Below are 27,565 nucleotides of genomic sequence, written 5' to 3'. Positions count from 1 at the left end.
GAGACTGCACAGCTTCCAGGAAAGAAAAGTCAGAGATCCCCAGTGGTGATGCTGGGTGGAGTTAATTAGGCAGATTGCCACATGAATGTTACTATATGTGTTGTCTTGTGTTTTACTCTCTGCCATGCTGAGGTAAAATTATTCCAGGTACTGTTAACTTGATATGTATATGTGACTACAGTAGATGATATTATTATTATTCAGGCAAAGGCAATTATAGAAACCCATTGCACATAAATAATCTAAATACCGATACAGTACAGTAAAGTATGTGTGGTATCATGATTGAATTAATAATCACTGCATGCTATATTTAATCTCCTGCTATTTAGTGGTGTGATCTGCACTATGAACATTGCAACCTTATGGATAGAGATGATTGTACACACAGTATTCATGAGATGGGTTTGGAAACACTGCCAAGAAGTGAATATTCACATTGGCTCAAGTAACCATTACTGTCCTGTATTGTACATCAATAGTTTATTTACATTATCTATGAACATCACAATAAATTGATGTGTATGAAACGTTGCCAGGAACAGTTCTGCTAACTATTATTACAATATCACAGCACGCTTATGATAAAGAGCGAAGATAAGACTCCACTCAGGGCTACAGAAATAAAGGTATTTTTTTCAACATTTAGTTCAAGAGCTATGCAGTTCCAACAGTAATTTGCCTGAAATTTCATTAAAACGTCTGTAATGCCTGAAATATCCTTGCAGCAATAAAATTTATTTGATTGCTGTCATAGTCTGCTGTTTGTATTCTCCCATCATGATTAAACTAATTGAATAATTAATGGTGGCATAACTGTATTATTTTTCTTTTCTTTTTCATTTAGTGGTAAACTGCACAGATCCAGGTATCCCTGCCAATTCTATCCGGGAGAGTAAGATTGAGCATGGTAACTTTACATTCGGCAGCGTGGTCTTCTACGACTGTAACCCAGGATATTACCTGTTCGGCTCAGCAGTGCTCACCTGCCTGCCAGTAGGCCACTGGGAAAAACCTCTACCAGAATGCATCGGTACAGTGGCTACCTTTTTAATATTACCTTGACAATCAATTGGCAAATCATGTTAATAACTGTTTATCTGTCTGTCTCATGTCCACTGTTCAGTGCATCAGCCTATCCACATTTCTGTATAATTAGTGCATTCATGCAAAAGCTAATGAATTGATACTCTTAACAAGAGATGCAGATACAAATTAAGAGAAGTTTCACTCTCAATTAAGTGTCCACAACCTTGTTTGTGTACTCAATTGCTTCTAGAGTTTAAATGGTACAAGTTGCTAAATGTGGTGGCTGAGAGCATCTGTGTAATGTTCGATGCCCCAGTGGCTTATGGTTATGTTGCACTGTGCCTAATTGAGAAATAGGGAAAACTGTCATACGGCCAGTTGTTCAGGCTATAGCTAATGTTCCCTCAAAACCAGGTGCTCAAATTCGAACAACAGCCGTCTATGAAGTGTAGGGGTTATTTGAGGTTGTAATGTTACTCTCAAACACCTGGCTCATCATGCACTCTACTTTTTTATGAGGCCGCCAACCATAATGACCTATTTCTAGTGAAGTTATGTAAAGTAAACTTCTACATTTTGCACACAGGCTCAAAGAGCACTTCATTTCATGGAAGAGATATGATGCATAGCATTTACTTTTATCAAACATATATGTAATTAAAAAGAGTGTCTCTCTAAATTTTTATTCACGTCTCCAGGCATCACTAACTGTTGTGAATCTGTTAAATTCCATCCTGTGAAAACTTTAAATAAAGCCTCTCTCATCTGTTTGAATTGGTATCATACATTGTTACACTGTTTGAACCCATCCTCTCGTGCCCCTTATCTTTGTACTTTCCTGTTGTCGAAGTGAATGCAGCGATTGTTAGAAAATGTATATATTCTTGTGTGTCTCGTTAAACCTTTACAACATTGTGAACTGAACCCTGCTTTGTGTGACTTTGTTTTTCAAGCTCGTAACTGCTTTCAGAATTAACTCACAGAGGTCAAGCCAGTAGATAATAGGATACTAACCACGAAACAATCGTGATCGGATTGTTTCGTAACAAAGTAAAACAGCACCCACAAACGTACGTAAAGGTCAAAAGAACAATAAAGTAGCACAGAAAGTTCTGAAAACAATCCAGTGTCCATTTTATTAAGTGTATATGCAATATTACTTCAAATGATCTTTTTTTATGAAACATGATTATGACAAGCAAACTGATTTCTGTTTTAGTAGGCACAGTAGTCTTAGATGTTTTTAGATGTTTTTTTTAATCTTTCAACACAAGCTTCTCTGAGCTACTTATAGATTGGAAGTTCACAGCAGTGTAGATCAACATGCTACTGGACTGGTTGTTGGTTTTGGAAAGGTTTCTTGATGAAGCAGCAAGCCATGTGATATGTATGTTACCGTTTCATCAAACCATTAATTAACAGTAGAAAACAGTGGGGTGTCTCACCAGTATCAGTATAAGTGGTGATTTTATTGAGGCATGCAACACTAATCCGTCTATCCATTCACTCATCCGTTACTCCACAGCGCTATGGAGATAGGTCTGGCAATGCGAGACTACTCATCCATTAATAATCTTATTTCCTCTCCTCAAACTCCATTTGTCATGCAGAGGTGGACTGTGGCCACCCAGGTACTCCTCCACATGGAGTAATGAGCGGGGAGAAGTTTACCTTTGGCTCCACAGTGCGCTATTCCTGCTCTGGAGACCGCCAGCTCATAGGAGACTCATCACTCACCTGTCAACTGAATGGACACTGGAGTGGTCCACTGCCCCACTGCTCAGGTAAACAAATATAATTATGCACAAGCATTCCTGCATACATTCACAAGTCTCTCTTTCACTCTTCTTTATGTCAATGATATCGGTATCATATTGGGGACTGGTAATTATTTGATTTGAAATTAAAGTATCCTTTAATTTTAACTCAGTCTGTGCTGAGCTTCTCTAAATAAGTGGCAAGAGTTGTGTTTACCCAAACATATTAAAACATATTTTCTCACTTACCTCAATTGATATAAAGTCACACACATAGTTTTTGTTTTATTTGCCTAGGCTATGAGATATCTGTGTCTGAGATTACTGCCATCACCCCAATATTCTAGATTTTAATGGAATACTGTTTGTAGAGTTCATAGAATTAAAAAAATACTTTTAAAGAATCATCATCAACACCTTTTCCAGTAGCAGTGCCCCTAATACTCTACACTGTCACTGTCAACAGTTTTCAGAAGTACTATTTCTTTGGTAGAAAGTAGGTCCAATGAAAACAGTTCACAACAATGTCTGTGGATTATACAGACTAATCGGGAAACACATTCTGACACACATGTTGCTGTTGAATTGTTTAAATGTAATTCCTCAAAGCTGTAAGCACCACAAACAATTCAATCAAACTCCATTGTATTAGAGCCAGACATGTATATTTTTTAAATATATCTTAAAGGGGCGCTATGCAGTTTTGGCAATTTCTTCGCTGTTTTCTCGCTTTTTGCTCACAGGTTTCTCTTTAGAGCTCCCCCTACAGCTTCGGAATAGATATTTGGCAACACTGTTGTAAAAACTCGTTGGCGACTCTCCCCCCCTCCCATCTTCTCCCTCTAGTCATGTGCCGCCGAACGCCATGTCCACTGAGGTAGACAGCTAGTAAGCTAGCTAGTAAGCCTGTAACAGACAGCAATCATAATAAAAACCTTTACAGACAATAGCAAACATCCTGAGGTCACAATAACAAGAAATACAAAGATTAAACAGAGTTTATCCCAAAGATACTTACATGTGCAACAGCAAGAACGCCAGGTCAGCATCGGATTTGCAGGCTTGTTTGTCTCAGTTCTCCCCATTCTGAAAACGCAGGTCCGATGTTTACCTCGCTCGGTCAGTCTACCATTTCCTCTTTCTCTGTTCCTCCGACAATGCTTTCCTAGCTTTCTGCTTCTTTTTTGCCGGCTCAGCCATGACGATAGTGTGAAAAACTCCATCATTACCGTGTTCTTATAGCTAGCCGGTTCATGGGTGCAGTGCCGTGAAGCAATTCGTTACATCGTGAGACCTGATATCAAGCGATACTTCCTGATGCTGAGGCCGGCGGCTTGCCAGCCAAAAGTTGCAAGGGTGGTTTTTCCGCTCACAGGCGCTAGGGGGAAGCGAGACGACCACCATTCAACCCGAAAAAAGTCATATAACCATTCCAATGACTCCGAAGCTGTTCAGTTAAGGTAAATTAAGCTAAAAAAAACTGCATAGTTCCCCTTTAAACCAAAACTATCTGTAAGGCTAGATAGTGAACACCACCCCAAAATGGTGTAGTATCTGGGAGTTCTGGCATTAATGGGATATTTTGTTAGAACCTGTGGGTAAATGATAATTATCAGCCGACTGAGCCTATTTTCTACTCTCAAACTAGAGCTTCGTGTTGCTTCCTGAATAAAAACAATTAAATTGAGCGAGAGATATCAGCCCTAACATAACATAAATGCAGACTCTGGCAACCAAAGGTTTTACCAGAACTTTTTGTGTCCAGTGTTCAGAACATTTATTTGCAGACTCTTCTCTTGGCATTTTCTGAAAACCTGAAAGAAAGTGTACTATAATGAATGTCTGCTGAACTACAAACTTCCCCCCCCTTAATACCTCTGTGCTCTTTCCTCCCATCACACTTAAGCATTCCTGACCATTTAAGTGGATTCTCTTTACTGAATGTTCACTTGGTTTGTTCAACTCCCTGACCCAGAAGTAATGTTTGTAAGCAGACTTGTATGATGGTGTTGTTTCTTCTTTAAATGGGAATGCAACCTTTCTACTCACCTTCAATATTTAGTATTTACTGAGACAGTTGGAAAGTAACGAAGCAGTAGAGAAGTTAGACTCCTAGGATAGTAAGAAGGGGCACATGATTGCAGAGGTTCAAACCCATCTCCCAGTCATTTTCCATAACAATTGAAGGAGTGACACAGAGGTGTGGTATTTCTCTTTATTTGCACCTGCATAATGATCTGCTTTTTACAGCCTAATAGCTGTTTTAGGCCTGCAAATTATGGCCATAGAATATAATAAAGCATGTAATTGTAATGCTTATGGTCAAAAAAATTAGTGTTGCAAGGTATTTTTCCTTCATCAGACTAGTCTTTAAAAGCAATTTGCCATCTATTATTGAAATGATTTGATTAGCACCCTGCTGTTATGACAAACAAGCCTCTTGGAAAGTGATAGTTTTCAATGTTGTATTATATTTAATTTCATCACTCACTCTGAGCTGTGCATCACCAGCATTAGCTCTACTGCCTCTGTTTGTCTGAAGAAACCCAACCATTAAACTTTGCTTTAATCTGGGCAAAATAAAATGTAATACCAAACTAGATTTAGTGTATTTAATTTAACTTGTCCAAAACCTAATCAGCATCAACTCATCACTTTAAAAGGGAGATAAGTAAAGCCAACATGAATCTGTTGCAAAGTATTTAAATTGTCTAAGAGCAGTTTCGAGAGTAAACCCCTGTGGAGGCATTTGTGCAGCAGAATAAGAGTCCTGGGTCAGTGACCAGAGGGTGTAATCATAATAAATGACACTGTGACTTACAAAGCTAAAGACAAAGGATGTACTGGGGTAAGTTATAGCAGATAATACATAGTTCGATTACATGTAATCAAATAAATTAAATCAAAATAAATTAAAAAAAATGCAACTTCAGTTTATTTTGTAGCGTACGGTGTACATTTTAGGACATCCTCAGCCATCAGAGTCAGGTCTGAGACATCAGATGACAAGGCGTCAGATCTCAGGAAAAACAGCCTCAGATCTCAGTCATCAGACAAAAAGGCATCAGGCTTCATGATAAAACGGCCTCAGGTCTCAGGCAAAAAGGCATCGGGTCTCAGGTAACAGCCTCAGACGAAACAGCCTCAGACCAAATGGCCTCAGACCAAACGGCCTCAGATGAAACGGCCTCAGACCAAACGGCCTCAGAGGAAACGGCCTCAGAGGAAACCTCAGAGGAAACAGCCTCAGAGGAAACAGCCTCAGAGGTAACAGCCTCAGACCAAACGGCCTCAGAGGAAACGGCCTCAGAGGTAACAGCCTCAGAGGTAACAGCCTCAGACCAAACGGCCTCAGACCAAATGGCCTTAGACCAAACAGCCTCAGAGGTAAGGTAAGCCTCCGAGCAGAACATTTAATTAAGCCATTTTATCTGAGGCTTTTTTTTTTTTTTTTTTTTAACTTTATTGACAGTTGATATTAACAATAACAGCCAGGGGGCAGAAAAAACATGACATCACATTAATTAAAAGATGTATGATGGTTCACTTTCAAACACAATGAATAATGGTTTCTGATTAGAGTACTTACATTTATAAATATGCCATTTGGCTAAAAGATTAAGGTTGATAATATAATACTACATGTCTTTCCACAAATTGTTTGAGTAAGAACAGTTCTAAAATAAATTATAAATGTCTTCAAGGCATATAGCACAAAAGGAACAACTGACATCCACATCTTTTTTAAATAGGCCTATTTGCAAAAATACTGTAGAGGGATAGTATCGATGTATACTCTTAAAAGACACCTTGTTACTATTCAAAAATTAAGCAGCTAAAGTCCAGTATTATCAACCTTATTATTCTATTAGCTAAATGGCATATTTATAAATGAAAGTACTCCTTTATTCATTGTGTTTAAAAATTAAACCAAACGATAAGAACTATTTTATACTCTAAATATAAGAAGGCAATCAAAACTCTGAATATATGTGCTCTCTATAACATCTTTTAACCCTTTAAAGTGACCATATTATGAAAAAAATCACTTTTTCTGGGATTTGGTGTGTTATTTTGTGTCTCTGGTGCTTCCACACGCATACAAACTTTGAAAAAAAAACATCCATGCTGTTTTGAGTGAGATACGGGTTTCTGAATGTGTCCTGCCTTCAGTCTCTGGGTGAGCTGTTCAAAATCTGCACGGCTTTCTACGTAACTAGTCGAGACGAGGGGCCTAGCATTAGCATGCTAGCTCGTTCTCAATGGCAAAATACTGCTACAACACACACAAATTCACCCTAATCTACAAAATAAATTGTATAGAACTACTTACATGTCCCTGTTCTGCAGGTATTCCACACAAAGTTGGAAGTGCGCCCTCATTTAGAAGAAGTCTCCCAGCTAATCCTGCCTTGTACAGGCCGAAGTTGTAGAAACACCTAGCTAGCTCATGTAATCCTTACCTAGCTACTGTGAGTGTGCGACTGACAACAATGATCTTACAGAAGTTGAGAGGTCTCACTCTGTAGCTAAAACAGACCTGAACACAGGGTGAAAAGAGGATCTGCAGCAATGTGCAGCACAACAAAAATATGGTGTTTTTTGAAAATTAAACCATGTAAACCTATTCTGATACAATCTCAAATTACAATTAGGAACCTGAAGATGAGCATAATATGGCCACTTTAAACTCTGCAATAGAAATGATCCGGCGGTAGTATTTTTGCTTATTGTGATGTCATTTCTTGGAGTATCTTCAAATGCTTCACATACCTAAAATAAGTACAACCTAAGCTAAAAGGTTATATAAGTCAATAACCATAATAATTAATGAAAGTACAAATTGTGTCATTAAAAAAAAACATATATAACATAACATAAACACAAAACATTCCTCAACACTCCATAAGTTATTTTAACTATGTAAATGTTTTAGTTTTTGAGATATGCTCATTTTTATGAGCAGAGTAAGGTGTTCCTGTTACAGACGCTACTAGGAAAATGTAGTAGCATTGTATTTTCTTTAAACATTAAAAGGGGGATTAGAGGCAGTTTTGTTTTGATCTTATTTTGTGGCTCAAGACTTAATCCGTAATTTTATGACTATATAAATTGCAGATGTGGAACATGTAATTTATAATAAATAAATTAAAAAAAACTTAAGGACAAAAAGTTTTAATTTTTGTGATATCTAGCCCTCAACAAATATTGTTATTGATGATGGTTATACATGATGGTAATTAGAGTGTAAATGCATTGTCCTCACGTTGTCACGCAGTATTGTACTGCATCAGTGCTTCTAATTAACTATGAAATCAGCAACTTACAATGGAAATAAGACACCTTTGTAGATCACTTGTTCATCACTATGAGGCTTGATGAATTCAGATCCATGGCAGTAAACGTCTCAACTGTAGCAGTGGTTACTTAGAACCACAGCACAGCTGTCACTGAGTTGTTGCTTAATGCTTACACTAACTAAAGTTGTGATGCAGCAAATGCCTGAAGAGTTTTAAATTAGTGTGTGTGTACATTTTAACACCTAGTTTTATACAGGCACATTAGCAAAAACGTCTAGCTATCTGGAAAGTGTTAATGTCTGTTTAAATGTTTGTGTCCGTTGATGCTTCTGCAATGATTTCAAAGTTTATTTGCAGAAAGGTTGCTGCAAAGTCTATAGCTTTATCTGCAGGACTAGAACATATTTAAATGGCACATTTGTATTCTCAGAGAGTATTCATCACCAATAGCAACATAATAATTTGGGCTATGAATTCATCAAAAGTCCAGCCCAGCATCAGCAACAGTTCTCATTCATGTATCCATCCATGCAACTATCTATCCTTCCTTTCATCTGTCGTCCTTCATTAATTCGTAAGAGGGGGCTAAAAACTGCTTGCGAAGCCATTCCTCTTTTGTCCTCGTCTGTTGCTTGGCTGAATTGAAGGCCTTATTATTTCCTCACAAAGGGAGCATGGTGAACGGACATTAATTCAGATTCAAACCAAATCCACAACCATCCCAATTAGAGAGATTATTGCTGTCACAGTGCATGCCGAGCCAGGCTGCCTTACCTAACTGAAGAAGACTAATGAAGTACTCACAGCTGCTGCGAGACATACACACACATATATGCACACACTGCTGGACATGCACACACACACACATGGGCAACAAATAAGGATACAGTACATACCTAAAAGCCCTTGCAAAGAGTGCAAAATATATGCAAGTACATGCACTACAGACGCACACACATATGAGGTACAAAAGGTAGGCAATGGTACACATATTTGCATACACACACTCATTGCTAACCACAGCCACACACAAACTAATCATATCCTGCTGTGACCCCCTGACCTGACAAATCCAGTTTGTGCACATGCAAGCAGTGGGATGTGTGTACAGTAGAAGATATGAGCTTGGTATTTGTGCAGTAAGGCTTTGTCAACAAGTCAAGTATTACTGCAGCTGTTTGCTGCTCTGTAGACAGAAAGCAGCTGCCAACACACATGGAATGATGCACAGGGTGTGTGCACAGCTCAAGGAACAGGATCTCGCAGCCAATAAAGCACAGATCCTTCAAAAAGAGACAACACGTACTGAACTTTACAGACAACCACAGTGAGCTCTCTGTCTGAATATCTGCCTATCTATATTTCTGCTTTCTGTCAATTTATATCTCTATTTCTGTGATACTCTTCTGTGGCCAAATATTTTTCTCTTTTCTTTCCTCTGCTGGAAAGCAACAGTGGAAGTGTTGGTTGGTGTTGTGTGTGTTATGTGCTTTTTTCCTTTGCTCTGAGTATGTCCCCAGTAATACAAAACCAAACCCACCCCCTCCTACCCCCTAGACTCCATCCGGACTCAAACACCACTTAGCTTTGCTTGCATCACAACATAAAATGTTCTGTAGTTATGGCACTGCCCTGACTCCATACATGTTCTCTCTCTCGCATTTCCTATGACTCAGATAGGGAACATGTCCCATTTGGTTCACCCACCGGTGGTGGCGCTAATGGGGACATGAGAAGAGAGAATTTACAAAAGACACAGCATTTTTTTTATATGAGTTAATTTATAGATGTGCTAGACAGGTGGTGCAAGACACTGAACATACTGTATGTTCCTCCACAGAACAAAAGACAGGAGGGATAATTCAGGATAATGAAAATGCATTTTGCTTTAGAGGTCAAACTGTATTCATCATTTCTCATAACCACAGCTGGTTGCCTTTTAATGCAGGCACCGCTGTTTTTATGGACAGAAAGCTCCTGGTGTCAAAGCAGTGAAAGGTATTGGTCATCCAGGTTGTTGGCACGGTGACAACTGCTTATTGGTGCATTGTGTGTTTTATAGCTGGATCCTGGAGGACTCAAAAGATGTACAGTTTGAGTCTAAGTCCTCTTTGTATTGCCCCTATGCTTGACAGAAAGGAACACTGTGTTGTAATTCACTGCCATACCAACTTAAAAGGGCCTATCTGTGAACACACACATAGACCGTTAAAGTGGGTGGCATCTTCAGTTTCTTTTTTTCATTGCTCCTTTTCTGGTTATCTCCCATTGCAGGCGACTCGGCTGGCACCTGTGGGGATCCTGGCACACCTGCCCATTGCAGCAGGGAAGCAGGCAACTTCAAAGTGCGCAGCAAAGTGCGCTTCACCTGCGCAGTGGGGCATACACTGTACGGGTCAGCAGAGAGGATCTGTTTCCCGAATGGGACCTGGTCGGGCAGACAGCCCTTCTGCAAACGTAAGGGAAATCTTTCAAATGTCTCTGTCATGTTACATCTGAAACAGTAGGAGAAGAGTGCATAGGAGTCATACAAAGACACACATCTTTTTTTAAACAATATTTTATTGGGGGTTTTCAATTAAAACAAACATTAATAAAATGGTCAATCTTGGCAGCAAATACACGACACCATCAACTGAATAAGCAAGTAAATAATAACATAGTAATTAAAACAGAGGTAAATTACATTACATTGTATATGTATTAGTGCACGATCACTTTTCTCAATGATCAAATCACTTGGATAAATACCCAGGATGCACAGCTTTGGCCAACAAGTGATTTTTCTAATTATGTTAAGTAGGGCTGGGCGATATGGAGAAAATCAAATATCACGATATTTTTGACCAAATACGTCGATATCGATACCACAACGATATTGTAGTGTTGACTATTGGTGCTTTCACAAAATATTTACACAATGAGATTTTTGATAAGTAATCATCAGTAATGTGGATATAATGGCTAAGTGGGAAAAGACAAATAATAGAACAGTTACAACAGTCTGGTAAGTTCAGAAAATGACATCACTTTACTGTAATGCAGCCTTTAAAGGTCCTATGACATGCTGCTTTTTGGATGCTTTTATATAGGCACTAATACTGTATCTGAAGTCTCTTTCCCGAAATTCAGCCTTGGTGCAGAATTACAGCCACTAGAGCCAGTCCCACAATGAGCTTTACTTAGGATGTGCCATTTCTGTGTCTGTAGCTTTAAATGCTATTGAGGAGGAGAGAGGGGGGGGCAAGGTGGAGGGTGGGGGTGTGGCCTTGACCAACTGCCACTTTGCTTGTTTACAAGCCATGATGTCTCTCTCTTTCTACATGGGCGGGCCAAATTCTCTGGGCAGGCAAAGCAGAGAAAGGGGAGGTAACCTTGCTCTTTATGACCTCATAAGGAGGAGATTCCAGATCGCCCATCTGAGCTTTCATTTTCTCAAAGGCAGAGCAGAATACCCAGGGCTCGGTTTACATCTATCGCCATTTGTAGCCAGTGAGGGGACCATAGGCAGGCTGGGGGAACTCATATTAATGTTAAAAAAAACTCATAAAGTAAAATTTCAGGCTTACCTCAGACCATTCCTCTTCTGAGATTTCTTCCTGTAAATGTAGCCTCCAGCTTTTAAGTTTATCTGACTTCTGAAGACTCAGGTGTCTTGTCTAAAATCACTTAATAAAGCAGGGATACCTGTCCCCTACCATAAATGCGTTGCACCATAATGTCTTCCAGCATTGAGAGAGGTATACACACATACTGTACTTCTTCACCAGTGTTGGGAGTAACGCGTTATAAAAGTAACGCAATTACAGTAATGTATTACTTTTTGCTGTAACGCAGTAATATAACGCATTACTAATTAAATTTCAGTAATATTATACTTGTTACAATCTCAGTAACGCGAGTTACAACGCATTTTAACGCAACATTTAGTGGTGCATTGTTTTTTTTAAGAATTCACCAACACATTTCTTCACAGGAAAAAAAAAAGCTGTATTATTTTCCTGTCGCTGTATTCGATGGTTGAGATGACTGCAGAGACAGATACATTTGCGAGATGGACATTATTTTCAGGAGTTATTACACTGCGTTGAAGTGAGCTGTCCTGTTTCTGTTCCCGTGGTCAGAGCCAGAACCAGAGACGTTACGGACAGCATGTATGTCCCAACAGGTGACGGTACGTCAGCGGCTGACAGATATAAACATGTCTGGAATTAATGTTGAGGCTTGCTACACGTAAATATCATTGCATTTTATCAGCCGTGGAGAGTAACTATGCCTGTAGTGGAATGGCTTTGAATGACGACCAAAAACGCTTGTCTTTTACTGTGACCATTTACTGTTCAATATGTTGCAGTTTTACAAACAAGAAAGTGAACAACTTGAGCCTTACGGACATGTTGCATCTCAGTAAGTTAGCAAGAGTAGGCTACACAACAGACAACTTCCGTGTAGCCTACTTCAAAATAAAAGCACTTCCTGTGACGGTTCGCAGTAAAACTAAATTACTGTTAAATAAGGTTGTGTAGGCTACCTTTTCACAAATCAGCTGTAAATCAAGTAGGCCTACTGTAAATAATGTAAATAGTGAGTTTTAATCACACTATAATTAAACATTTCCTTTAGAGTGTTTTAAACTAAACAACATGAATTTCTTATTCAAGTGCTATAAACAAACATTTTACAACAATGCCGTACTTTTAATTGAGTATTTTCATTTTCTCCTACTTGCCTATTATACGTTTTACTTATCTATTTTTTATAGCTTTAGTTACTTTGCATATTTATATTAATTATACAAAATATGAATAATCTATGATGTATTAAAGTGGATAAAGAGGAGACTTTATTGATCCGGTGGTGGAATTCACAAGCTAGCTGCCAAATCAAACTTCCCCTGTTATTTTGGTGAAAGTAACTCAAAAGTAATGCAAAAGTAGTGTAACGCATTACAATTCAGAGACAGTAATATTGTGATATAACTAATTACTCTCAAATGACAGTAACTAGTAATCTATAATGTATTACATTTTGGAAGTAACTTGACCAACACTGTTCTTCACACACAGGCCCACATACACCATGAAACTCTTACAGTTACACAAATGGATGCATGGTTACACTAGGGGAATCAAACCTCAATACTTTTTTTGTACTGACTCAAAAGTCCCGTATTAAAAACTGTCAAAAAGCAAAAGCTGGCATTAAAGGCTTTTGGATTCCTGGTCAGATTCCTAGTCTTGTTTACTTATTTATTTGATCAGATGTTTCCAATTTCATACCTAATTTTAAAATATATTTTTAATCATTTTATTTAGGCAAAGTTCTTGTATGACTACTTTGTTACAAATTGTGAGCATATAGTTTGAAAGACATGGGCGTTTACCAGGCAGGGAACAAAAGAGGCTATTGAATTGCATTATGGGAAGGGTGGATCCAGTGTTTTAGGGGTTTAACCTATACTTAAATTAAAAGTTTCAAATCTTGCAAGTCACACAATTTTATGGAAGTGCAATACCATATCGCTGGAATGGCCCCTCTAAAATTAAACTCTGAATTTGATATGTTGGATGTGTTCACTTATGTTGTTAAATTTGTTTTGTATACTCCTCACAATACGTTATCAAAATATTGTTTTGGTACGGTAACAAAACTCTCATCAGCTGTCATATAGAAAGGTTTCAAATAGTAACCAGCCCTGGCTTACACACACAAATATTATATGCAACACATGGGCGGCACGCAGGCTTGAATGTGCATAGAGTGTACAGATCGGTGATCATGTGCATCCACACCTACACACACATATGATTGCAAAAGCTCACAAACACAGTACTGCACCAGATGGATAAGTATCTCTCTGCTGCAGTCTGGTATTTCCTGCCAGCACATGGTGCTTTGACTAGCTTCCAGATTGCAACCAAAAAATTCATTAATTCTAGACACCTAAAGCCAAGTTCTTTGTGGATTGTGATAAATGAATCATTGTGGATTTTGAAGATATTAGTTCACAGAACGGCAGCTCTACATCTTGCATAAATTACCCCCAGGGGTCAACCGGATATTGAGGCAAATGTTTGACTGCTTCTGCTCTCTTCTACTTACTGTCTGCCAGGTTGGCACATTGCTAGTGTCATTTTCAATACGATGCTACTCTTTGTATCTCTCTCTCTTTTATTCCAACCATTGATTCCAACTCTCTTGTTTGTCTCTCTTTTACTTTCTGTATCTCTCTTCACTCTCTCTCTTCTCTAGCTATCCTTCATTTCCCCTGTTGTCAGCCTTTTTCTCTTGCTTTGTTTCTTATTTCTCTCTGTCTTAATCTCGTTGGATGGCTATCTCTCCGTCCCTGTCCACTCCTCCATCTGTCCCTCCTCTGTCTTTCTCTCTTTCCCTTACCCTCCCTCCCCTCCTTTTACCCCACATCTCTCTTCCACTACCTTTTTATCTCTCCATCTCTCCGCTGAACTCCTGATTTAAAGATTGTTTTAGCCATCCCTCCATCTCAGGAGAGATGGGCCAGGAATTCACTGGAGCCTGAATGAGTTTCAGTGCTGTCTGCCTGTGATCTACTGTCCCTGTCTACTGTTAAAGCCCATCCATCCGTTATCCACAACCTTTTACAGTCTATGGAAAACAGTCACTGTGGATATTCAGCTTAATATCCATCTCACAAAACCATCAAGGTCTGTGTTGTGTGTCTGTCATCATGTATGTCTTGAATAATTAAGAGAGGAGCCCAAGAGGCTACCCTACTTTGTTTTTGCCATGTGTGCATATGTTTGTGTGTGCATTTACAGTTCAGTAATGTGAGCAAGATGGCACCTGGTGTGTTTGGATATGTGCCTGAGTGATGCCTTTGCACCTCAATGAGTTTGTGTGTGGATGCACATGTGTTAATCGAGAAATTACCCCCGCATCTACAACACGCCTGTCTCTTACAAGAATCACTATTTCATATTTTCCAGGCAATTAGATGATTGAGAGAGCAAATCAGCATCGTAATGAGACATGATTTGGAGCAGAAGAAAAACACATGAAACACACTCCTGTCCATTTCCCTCTTCAGGGATACATTTTGTTTGGCGTATTATGGCAATGCTGTTAGTGTGAAAAGCCCAACCATTCAGTTCACTACAGAAAGTCAGTTTTTCAGCCTCCTCTCCGAGTTCAATTTGTGCTTTAAATTGTCAGGAGTCATATTTCATATTTTGAAAATAACTCAACATCTGTTCATTATTTAGGAAAATGTCATGACCAAAAGGTAGTGTTATTGTTAGAGCACAGCTGCACATTTTTACATTACTCCCACGATCCTCTTCTTGTTTTTAGACAGCACGAAATGTCATTACTGTAGATATACTATGGGACTTGACAATACACAAACTGCACTTTATTTACTGATGAGTCATCAATAGGGTGATGGGGATTAGTCTACCATTGCACCAGCTACTGTTCATTAGCCTCTCTTAATAAAGCTGTGCTGCTGTATAGATTAGTGGTTCTTCACTGGTTTGGTTCACAGCTTTTTCAACAACAAAAAACTGTGCTTCCTCTCACCCATGATGTGAGGTACAAATGCATAATGGAGAACTCTACATGCCCTTTTCAGACTGTTCCACTCGAGTGCTAATCGCACTGAGTCAAGAAACTACAAATATTATATTGGGTCACAAGCAAAACAGCAATTATTTCATAAATAAATATTACTATTCACACAGTATGGAAGGAATATATATTTCACAGCCCTTTAATCACCTTCAGAAGTCATCTTGAAGCCACCTTGGGGGCTCCCAGCCCTCGGATTGTGAATCACTGATATGGAAAATAGAATATCCATTACTATTTTACACCTGTGACCTTCACCTTTTCTCTTTTCTCCCTTGTATTGCAGCGGTACAGTGTGGGAACCCAGCCACACCTGCTTATGGCCGTATTTCCCGTGTGGATGGCACAACCTTCTCCCACTCCATCGTGTATTCTTGTATGGAGGGTTATTTTCTCACTGGTGCGCCCACACGCCAGTGTCTGGCAAATAGCACTTGGTCTGGAACGGCTCCAAACTGCACAAGTGAGTTTTTAATGCACAGAATACCAAAGCACAATTCAGTGTTTCTTGGTTGATCACATTTAGCTCAGACACACTTACACCTACATTGGCAGTCACAGAATTTTTTATGGTCGGTTTCAAAAATAGAAAAGAAAAATAAAGATAGGATGAGGAAGATTGGGCAACTTCTGTTGGTGCATGGTAGTGAGTCGCTGGTGACCAATTACACATGTCCATTAATGCCAATCACAATGAAAATAAAAAAGTGTCTGCTGTGATCCTGTATAACCAAATTAAACATGCAATTTATACTGTAAAGCAGAAAAACCCTTTGAAAAGAATGAAGACAGACAGGACTGAAGATGATTTCGCTCCCTATTTCTGCCAAAAGGAGGCGCTCTGAATGATCAACAGTGGTGCTAAAATAGGGTATAAGATTTCAAATAGCACATACATCTCTTTGAGCCTTCTCTTGCTGCCAAGCATTACAACTGTCAGGCAGTTTTTTATTGTCTGGATCTCAGCAAATGAGCCTTGCAGTAATTAAGAAGTATGCCAATCTATATTCAATTTGCACAAGGGTGACTATCAAACAAAATTACACATTGTTCTTCTCTCTGAAAATCACCATATTCTCTCTTCCTCATTCTTTTTGCATGTTATTGAATCACAAGAAAAGATAAATGGTATGGGCAATAATTTTTGGAATGAAACAAGTCTCTAGAGAGATATACACAGGGAGGGACGGAGAAGGAGAGAAAGATTAAAAATTGGATTGAATAATAATTATCAAACATGCAGAAAGGCATAAAAGCTTTCTTGCCTCTTTTCCCCACTTTTAAGCCTACTCATCACCAAACATGTTATTGTTATTCTCCTGTATGCTATCACTTCACATTACATTTTAGTGGTCAGCCCAGGGACATCAAAACAGCATCAACATCAACAAGATGCCAAGATTGGCTCCGTGTGCCTTCATTAAGGAGGTAATCATTTTCACGGTTCATGGGCAATCGATCATGTAAGTTACCAGATCAAAGTCACACAACATTCTCAAGAGGAGAGAGAAAAGTTCTTCTTTTATTTATTTTTTCTCTTGATAGTTGATAAATTAAATTTATAGAGCATGTTAAGGAATTAGGGAATTAGCGTAAGTGCACTGGGGAAGAGACTTGCCCAATGAACTGTGAAGTGAAGCCATATATAAAATAAACTGTAAACACTGATTATTCAGGAAGACTATTTTCTCTGTAACATGCTGCAATCCTGTTGATGTGTATCTATTTATTTAGTTTTTAGTATTCTCCTCTTCTCCATTCCTTTCCTCTCTCCCCTGGTTGAAAGGGTCCTTGTGGATGTGGGGTTGGGGGATAGTATTAAATGAAGACATCAGAGCAAAATGCCTATTAGTGCATTTAGAAGTAACCAGTTAGATGTCTTCCGTAGTCTGATTCTCAAACATCCTTTAAATGAGCAAACGGTATCGTAATTCAGTAAATAGACAGTTTTCTGTTTCTGTATACTACTGTCTGCATGGACAGATACCACTTTACATGTAAGTGCAAAAGTATGTTCTTGTATGGATTGGGTGAACTGACCCACAAGACCAAGAAAGTCCAAGACATTAGATAAGGCTGGCAGGTTAGTTTATTTATTACACAAACTATTTCCATAAAAGGCAGGCAGCAGTGCATAAAGACAAGTAAAAAAGTCACTGTATCAAACATCAAATGTATTAGTGGCAACTGTACTGCAATTAAATCATCTGACAAAGATACCGGGTGCAGGAACCTCTGAGGAGGATGTAGTATGGAATTCAGATAACCGATAACACTAATAGCCATATAACCTGTGCCATCCATCAGATACACATCAAGGCTGGACAGTTAATCATACCTTTCACCATATTTTCTGCAAGTTACTGTCTTACCTGTTAGTGTTGAAGTTGTGTGTGCATTTTGAAAAAATATACATCTAGGATTAGATTAATTATACAAGCAAGCAAGAACGTACTGCCATCAACTCGAAACCTCAGCTGGTATTCTCTGTGCTCACAAATAGCAGCACTCTTGATGTATTTTGTCAGGATTCAAAGTTAGTCTCACCCAGCGATGATAAATATGTTCAAGTGTTGAGGTCCTTGGCAGTAGCTGAAAATAAACAAACAGAAATTAATTTAAGGGAGGAGGCGTTAGCAAGGACAGCCATATGCATCAAACTGGTGTCTTACATTAAGGTGAACAAGTCAGGAATGATTCTGTAATAAGTAGGCACAAATTAGGGCTGTAAGATTAAAAAGGGTTCATGAAAAAGCAATGAAGTAGAGGCTGGCAACTTACAATTCCATCAGAGATGGCACTAGGTTAAGACCTGAAAATGTAGTGGGCCAGCATTCAGCCATCTGTTTACTTTTGAGAAATTGTGCCTTGAGAAATAGCCAAGAATAGACATATAAAAAGAAGAGACTGGAAAAAAAATTAGTTGGGGAGAGAAGCCCCTCAAACATTATTATTTTGACTGGGTTCCCCCCTTTGATTTAGACAAAAATAAACCAAAATCTCAAAATAATATAATGCCAGTGGTGCATTTTAGAAAGGGGTATATGAAAATAAAACCTGGTTATTATTATTTGGATTACTACAACAATACGGGCATCCCTCTCACTTCTGAGGCCCAACAGTTGCTGTGTGATGATGCTTTGATTGCTTGGTGATAGATTAATGTGGCTACAGCTGCATCATCAACTTGTGCCACTATTTCTTATCTTCACATAACTAAACATCATAACAGAAGCCTTGAAAATCATTGTTTAGTTATTTTTATTGCCCAGCACGTGCATATGCAGAGGCAATCTAATTTGAAAAAATTATGCAAGGAAGCACAGATGATTCCTTGTGTTTACCTTGATAAAATTATGCACAACCAACACAAGGTTGCTACACAATAACCCCACACATATTTGTATGTCATGCAATTTGTGTTACATTTTTGTATGGAAATGTCCAGTGGCTTTTTTTATATGCAGATTGAGCAATTGTATGTATATTAATGCTGTCCGGTGAAAACCATGATATTCTCATATTTGGGAAGTTTTCTGATTAAATAAATTTAAGTTCATAGAATTCTCTTGTATTAGGCAAATACCATCTAAAAACCCATTGCCACAAAGTTTAAAGCAAGGCTGTTTTTTTAGTGTACGAACATTTTGGAGATACTTTGTTTTTAATTTGACAACATTATTGTGTGAATCACTGTCACTATGTGTCATTACAGGGGAGTCCCTGTGTTCTGCACTAATACCGCATTTACATCATATTAGGTTTGGATTGTGGTGATAGGAAAGATTTCAATGTTTGCAACTTGTGAGTGTTTTTGTCACAGGACAACTCAAGCAGACGAAGAGTTGTTTGAGTTAGGGTTAAAAATACTGTACTGTGCATTAACAACTGAACACAATTTGTAACTGTTGAAAGCAAGAGCTGTCATAGGTAAAAGACAATTAACAGTTAGCGATGACCACCACACAATTAACACCTATTTGGTGACAGACTAACAATGTTGAGTTTCTTGTTGTTTTACACGTAAATCCATTGTGCGTCTGTTCAGCAAATCATCATGGTAATAATTAAAAACTGCTGGTAAAGGATTGTGGGGTGAGGTCCGGTTGCACCCTCTGATTTTGTAATGCTCTTATTTGGTGAGCCATTTTCATAATGCCCAACTGTATTTAGCACAGCTGTTGTGGCACAAATGAACAAATGCAAGATTTGCAAACAACTAACTTAACAAAAGAAGGCCAAAACTAGAAAATCTAGAGGGAAAAGCAGGCCCTCCCCTGTGCTTGCTTAAGAACCCCTCAATACTCTTTCTTCAGAATGCTTAGGGACATTATGTTTAATATACAGTATATTTCATGTTTCACTTCAGTATGTTTTAGGATTATTTCTAATGCAAGTTCCTTATGTTTGACCACCAATATCAGTGATCACCTGTGGCGACCCTGGTATTCCAGCGAGTGGACTTAGATTCGGTGATGACGTCACTGTGGGCCACAATGTGACGTTTATGTGTCAGCCGGGGTATGTGATTATAGGAGGGGACAACGCTGTCACAAGGACCTGCACCAACAATGGCACCTGGAGTGGCACCATGCCAGCATGCCAAGGTAAGTACCAACCATAAATGCACACACTCACATACACTGCTTCGTACACGTGCTGCAGTAGACAGTCAACCTTGATAACCATCAGACCGTACTGTAACAACCTTGGCACGCTAGCACACTGTCACGTACGATATAGAGTACATGCTTACACCCTGAGATCTAATGAGATTAGCAAGCGAGGTGACACAGAACTTCCTATGTGGTCAGATACTGTCATATTGGTCACGTGTGTAACGTAAGTACCAACAAAACATAAGGTTGAATGTCTACAGACAGACACACCCTCAAAAATGCCTATTCACGCACATATATTGCATATATAAATACACACACACATGAACAATGTTTTTTTCTGAATTATGTTCAGAAAAAACATTACAAAAAGGAGTACTTTATTTTATTGAAACCCGAGATTAAAGCTGGCTTTCCGAAAGAAAAAAAAAGAAATGTACACTTTTAGAGCCCTTGATCTAGGACAGTTATTTCACCTACACCTGCATCTAGAGTTGCACCTGTGGTGGCACAGAGCCAAGACTAAAAGTTCCACTGACACCTGATGATGGATGGCTAACAAGTCCTCTTCAACACAACAAGGATCCCTCTAATTGTACTCCCAACAGTTAATCATTGGCTTCCTCTTTTTAAAAGTTTGTGCACGCTCTATGGGCTTGATTAACATCAAAGTTAGGAAATCCACTAAGAGGACTTAGTTCTTGTACGCCCATCAGCACTACATCACTCTATGATTTATGACGCTCAAGTGGAGGCATAGATTAGCATGTCTGCCATCGACACCCAAAAGTAAGTATTGCAGGGAAGATTAACTTGTGCAGCAAACAGTTCAAAAGTAAACCAGGAAAGGGAAGAGCCCACAAGGCAAATGGTGGCTTATTGTTGCTAAGGAACTGTTCGCAGGCTGCTGTCTCAGTTACAGAAAGGAAAGCTGGTGTTGTATTTGCCTTTGAGAAATGGGACAAGATGAACTGTAAGAGAAAAAGGCGTGTGAGAGACGTAGCCTGGTCCTACCAGACTCTCGTACATTTCATTTGTACAGAGAGTCTGGCCTCTCTCCATTGACACGTGTTAACTTCCTTGAAGGCAGGTACTCTGTTGAAGTTTAAAACTATTGGATCTGCCCAGAACCACTCGTTAACGTTTGGTCGTGACATCGGCTTAGCATCGCTAGCGTTCACATTAGCAAACTCCACCATTAACGTAGCGAGCTGGAAAATTAGACTTTTCCCGAACCCCGTGGGGAGGAGGGCCACAACATCATGGCCACCAACAAAACTCAGCAAAGATTGTTCTTGCTTGGGCTTTAACTTCTTGATATTCGGCAGCATTGCCACAATGGACCGAATGGCTTCGCTCGCATCTTTCTCCGCCGCCATTACGGAACTACAACTTTAACTAGCGCACAACCTCAACGTCATCGTTCTCAGCCATTCCCTCTGTTCGCTGATTGGACCAGTAAAGATTTGTCTGGAGAAAACCTGCGAATATACCGCAAACTTATTAATTAAATTAACAGATGGGAGAAATATGCACAGACAAGTTCGAGAAAGGCAAACACAGATACATTCTTTGAAAGGGAATGAGTATCAGGGATTGTAAAAACATGGAGCTTGTTGATCTCTTTCTTATATAATGCCTGTTTCTGTGTCTAGATATACTGTATATAGATTTATAGTGTATAGAATGCTGAAATTTACCAGAAGTCGTCTGTGTCATCGCTTTTCCTTAGTTCAACTCGTGGGGAGCTGTGGTTTTAAGCCACACACTTCTTGCCCTCCTCAGGCTCCCTGTAGAACATTGCCTTGAAGTTTACAACATCCAAACTGACACTGATTGGTAATATTTCATGGGTGTGTTTCATTTTTAACGCTCCCTGTTCTGTGGTATGTTGAAGCTGTTGGATGAATAGATGGTCGCACAACTGTTACCCAAGGCATTTTAAATGGAGAGAGAGACAGCGGGTGTGTGTGTGTGTATATATGTGCACGCATGTGTGCATGAAAGTGTGTGAAGCTCCTAACCTCCGAGCCCTAATCCTTGACAGCTACCGCAACAGCTAAGGCACTCAGCCTCGGTGCAGCTACACTTGATGGGTGTGGTGTGGAGAGGAGGGAAACTCTAGAGCTTAGCTGTCCTCATCACACCCGCATCATGCATGCATACGTTCATGTGGGGGCGTTAAATTACGCAAGTGTGTCTCTCATGCATGCATAGGCACAGATGCTTACACACCTTCATGTTTACTCTCACCATTGCTGCCGCTGCCTGAGTGCTGTCAGATCGTACTGACCTGCCTCCTCTTGCTCTCGCCGCTGCTCTCCCTTTTCCAATTGTACTTAGTTCTCATGGGGTAAATGAATAACAGAAGGCAAGAGAGAGGAGTTTGATTACTAAGAGTGTGCGCTCTATATTAATTTTTATGATTCCTCAGTGTGGGTGGGGTATTAAGGAGTGCAGACATTTTATACTTTCTCTTCTTTTGATCGTTTTCCTCTCCTTTGGTCTAATTCTAAGACTAGGACAAGCAATAGAGCAGCTCACTGGTAATCAAGGCTCTCTCGCTGACAGCCTACGCTGCAAAAGGTCTTAGAAAAGGACTGAGAACATTTCTATTTTCTCGCGTCTGAAACTAAAAACAATGCCTCTTCCAATAAGATCAGTTGCCTTTTTCTTCTGAATGATTGGGTTCAAGTTGAAGGTACAGCGGTTCAGGCAGCATGAGCCGATTGAAATTGTCATGATGCGGGTCATCTGTCATCTTGTCATAGATTTGGATGATGTGCCGCATGGATATGAGCCGATATTCCAGGAAGGGAGGGAGGGGGTGGGGATGTGAGACTAAAAGAGACAAAGAGGTTTTATGTGTGCCGACACTCTGCATAATTTTGCACATAATGTGTGTGCGTCAGTGCTCGCCACCCTGCGTACACACACTGCCGATGACACGTTCTAAGCCTCGCCCGGCAAGGATTCAGTTTGAATCCCAGGTTTGGCGTGTTCAGCTAAGAGGCACTAATGCTGCTTAGAACTACTTAGGAAAATAAGGACACGCTCTCTCGTCTCATTCAGTTCTGCCTGCCACACGTTTTTTATTTTTATTTTGTCATTTATTTAAAGTAATTTTTGATGCAGTTCTTATGGGATTACTAGGCCTACTGTTCTAATCAGTGTAATTTGCCTATAGTACTTGCACATGTGCGCTCACACATTCTCCCTCCATCTGTCTTTTTCTCTCCCTCCCTCTTTCTTACTTTCACACAGACATACTGTAAGGAGACACACATACACACCCAAATCAACCTTCTACTTTACAACATCCAGCTCGGCATTTTAAAGAGGTATTTCAGAATGAAGTGCCTTTTTTTTCTGGGGGTCCAGAGCGACAACATGAAAATCCCAAATTGAAGGCGCTCTTTACTAATTCATTAACATCAAAGAGAAATCATTTCAAGTGGACTTGTTTCTCCTTCAGAACTTGAGAAAGAAAATTACATTACCAAACAAAACATTAAAAAAACAGATGGCAACATCAGTATGGTTTTGCCTTTAACTTTGATTCACTATTTATCATGGCCTAAATACCTTTCCAAATATAGCATACATCTAAAGCATATATATTGTATACTGCTGCAACATGTCCATATGGAAATCATTTTGGATCCACTGCCAACCAAGAACAAAAGATGGTTCCACCTTGGAGATAATGTGTGAATATTCCACAGTGGCTTGCTCCACATTTACTGTAAGTTGTTGTGTGGAAACTTTAGGAGGCAAGAAAGTTGTCCATGTGCCTACCTTATATTAACACTGTCATAAGAAAACATACTCATTTTTAAATTTTAACCGTGATACACTGTAAATCCTAGCTTCAAACAGCTGACCAGAAGCTTTCTGAATTGTGTAAACACAAGAAATTGTACTGAAATCGAGTGTGTATGAAAGGAAGCCCCATGCAATAATGTATCGGTGTTAATTGTGCCAGCTATTTAATATTGAGACGCTGTATCCAAATTAGTTGCCATTATTCTCTTTATGCATCATAGTTTTAGTGCATTTTTAATATATATAATTGTATATTTGATATAATTTTAAATTTCATAAAAATAATGTCTTATTCTGGTCATCAGCAATGGTGTTTTAGTTCAGTAACTGTATGAATATATTTTAAAATTATAAACGTTAGAAACAGTGCTGGTTTGGAGGTGGGGAGTGGTGCTCTGGAAATGAAAAGAAAAGTAATGTGAAGCATATTGAGGAGGGTGGGAAGAAGGTGGCGGTCATGGAAGTGTCCAGTGGTCTGGTATTCTCAAATCTGTGCCCCAGGTGGGAGCTAGTCCAACCTGCCTTAGCCAAGTCTTTGTCTTTCTAATGATGCCCGCAAATGCTGTGGGTGCTTGTGACTCTCGTCATGGTCCTACCCAAAGTCAAGATGTCCATAGACCCTGCCTTCACACGGCTGCATCAGTATATTTTTGTCATGCATTTGGTAAGTGAAAATGACTACTGTTCTGATAAAACACCAAACCTTAACTTGAGAGCCAGAATGTTAACATGACACTTTAAGTAACTGGATTTGTAAACTCAACATCTGATCTTGCCAGATAGTTGTGAGGCTTGGATATAGCCTGACTTCAATTTGCAGATCTTTGTTAAAGTGTTTTGGCATGCGTGTGTATGTCTAAAAGAAAGATAGTTTGGGAAATGATGGGTGTTGAGGGAGGATAGTAATGGTATAAAACAACTGCTATAATTTATTCACATCCCTAAAACCCATCTGCGTCCCCACGGGTTCATCTCCAAGTGTGTCAGAACAAACTCCAAGCTTTATTATGCATTAATTTATTACATTTGTTGAACAGAAAAGTTTATGGCTTACACAGACACAAGATGTCCCCTCATTTCTCACAGAAATAATTCAGTATACTCCAAACTGAAACGGCAAAAAAATCCCATGCAGTCACAGTCAAAATACAGACCATTTCTCTGGGCTAAAGACCTTGTTTTCATTCAGTCATAATCCACATTATGTAGAACTGTGAATTTGTGCCACATCTATTGCCTCTTGATATCTGTAAAATAGCACTATAATTTTAAGCACCCGGTGCAATAATAGATTTGACAAAACATGTTCATGTTTAACCTGCTTGAAAAAGCTATCTTCAATCCGGTTATGTCTCTTTTTTGTGTCTGTAAAAGAAAAAAAGCCTTCTGGGACATTTTATCATTCTGGATATAAATGGGAAGATAAAACCTGTAAGAATGACAATTTATTGGATTAATAGTGGATTCATTACAATGTTTAATACATCACTACTCCCTTTTACCATCACTGCCACCTCAATTTATCAAACTAGATTAGAAGTGGAAAGACCCAGGATATAGCCATATCCCTGTAAATCCACATAAATCCTAGTAATTATCTCCAAGCTTTAACATTGTCTGTTGTTGTCTAGAGTTACACCCAGTAGCTGTTTTGTTTTAATTGTACAAAGCAACATTTTTTTAAGAATCTTTTCTATCCTTCATGCTTGTGTCCAGGGCTGCGGAACCACATATTCTCAAGACTACTGAATTGATGTTCTTGCTTTAATTCATATTTTGACTTGGACATGTCTTGAAGTGACCACATTCCCACAATAGATATTTTGGGTGGCACGCCATACACAGTACTGTCTATGCACAGTAGCCCAAAACTATCAAGGATTTAAATCAACTAACTCCTTCATGATTGCTGTCGACTCCCCACTGTCACAACAACATGCAGTAATTACGGATTCAACATTTGACATTAGAAAGGTCTACGTGCTGTCAGTCTACTATTTATTTGTATTATAGAGTTGCAATATTTCAAATTTGATTATTTTTTTTTAGGCCGGATTTGCTCTGATGTGTCTTGTTTTGGGTTCAGATCCACTATCTTTTGTATCCTGAGGGCTATTTCACAAAACCAAGATAAGGGATTAAGCCGGGATTTCCCAGTTACCTGGCTCAATTTAGCCTTGACTCGCACCTTTTCTGAAGCCTTTTCTGTTCACTCAGCAGTGCTTTTATCTTATTGTCAGCCTGCATTAAAATACAACAGGTGCATATTGCTGTTCAGTTAACTACTGTTATTATTTAAAGTTGTGACCATTATTTTTTATAATTATTCGTTTGACAGTGTTACTGTTATGTTGCTGTATGAAGACTGCTGTACATATTGTTGTTAGAAGTTTGATGAATATATTACTGCAGTTGTTGAGATAATTAGAAAAGACTGATAAAGTTGCCAAATGTGTTTTAAGTCTGTTACTAAGGGCAATATATACAATGCTGTGCATGTGTGTTTCTATAGTGGACCAATGCACCTTGAATTATTTTAGTTGATTTTTTTTTTTTTAATTCTTTAACAATAAAGGATCATGTTTGTTCCAATTCCATGTGCATTGTATTTGGCATTCTTAGCACACAATTTGTGTTGTCCAGTAAACTGGGACTATAATTTGGAAGGATTGTAGGCCTACAATTTTAAGAACATATCCTAATTGTACAATCCTCCCAAATTATAGACTTAGTTCACTGGATAAGTAACTATCTAGTGTTGTAGGCTACTGTACATTCATGTGACAACAGGGAGAGGACACCCCGATGGTTTTTGACCTTATATTTAGCTTGGGGGAAATAACTGATGAATACACTGTGTTACAGTCATGTTTAAAGTGTATGGAATTTATCACTTAATTATCTTTATGGTTTCTAGATTTTACAGTCCAATTTCTTCAGTGTCTTTCTTTTCTATGTCCATATATACGAGGGAGCAAAGCATATAATATGTAAAGAAGGAAACTCTGTATAAAAAAAAAAAAAAACAAACGCGAGAACAAGGCGTGGCAGATAATAGCAGACCGACTGAATGATATATCTAAAAATATATAATTATGAACTACTGCTCTTAATTGAAAGCATTCAATGAGTCACTTGTCATTTGCAAAAACGAACAGTTGTACACTTTGCATTAAAAGCGAGCAGTGGAAGTTAATATGACTTAGGTAATTTATATTACCTAAGGAGAAACAGAGTGAGAGAGATATTTATGCATCATATTCTAGCATTGTAGAAAGTTGATCTTCATGGTAAATTTTCTGAGTAATATTATCTTCTGCTTACTTTTAAGGCAAAGAGTACAACTGTTCATTTGTGCAAATGATTAGTAGCCTAATCCTTGAATGGTATGATTAAGATGGTTTGAATTCAGAGCAGTGGTCAGTAAATG

The 27,565-nt window shown here is 38.8% G+C and overlaps 1 protein-coding gene across 2 annotated transcripts in view; it reads left to right on the top strand.

The window, feature by feature from the left end:
• The window catches only part of LOC116035265 (CUB and sushi domain-containing protein 3-like), a 269,787-nt gene that overhangs the window by 216,320 nt on the left and 25,902 nt on the right, over positions 1-27,565 (top strand). For both annotated transcript variants that reach the window (XM_031278268.2, XM_031278267.2), the window contains exons 55-59: positions 848-1,033; positions 2,640-2,813; positions 10,361-10,543; positions 15,978-16,154; positions 20,116-20,298. In XM_031278268.2, coding sequence (XP_031134128.1) covers positions 848-1,033; positions 2,640-2,813; positions 10,361-10,543; positions 15,978-16,154; positions 20,116-20,298 — 903 coding nt within the window. The remainder of the gene's footprint in view (positions 1-847; positions 1,034-2,639; positions 2,814-10,360; positions 10,544-15,977; positions 16,155-20,115; positions 20,299-27,565) is intronic.

The sequence above is a fragment of the Sander lucioperca genome, chromosome 10 (genome assembly GCF_008315115.2).
Source record: "Sander lucioperca isolate FBNREF2018 chromosome 10, SLUC_FBN_1.2, whole genome shotgun sequence".
In the NCBI taxonomy this organism is placed as follows: Eukaryota; Metazoa; Chordata; class Actinopteri; order Perciformes; family Percidae; genus Sander; species Sander lucioperca.
The sequence above is the reverse complement of the archived record's forward strand: the minus strand, read 5'-3'. Positions and strand labels throughout refer to the sequence as shown.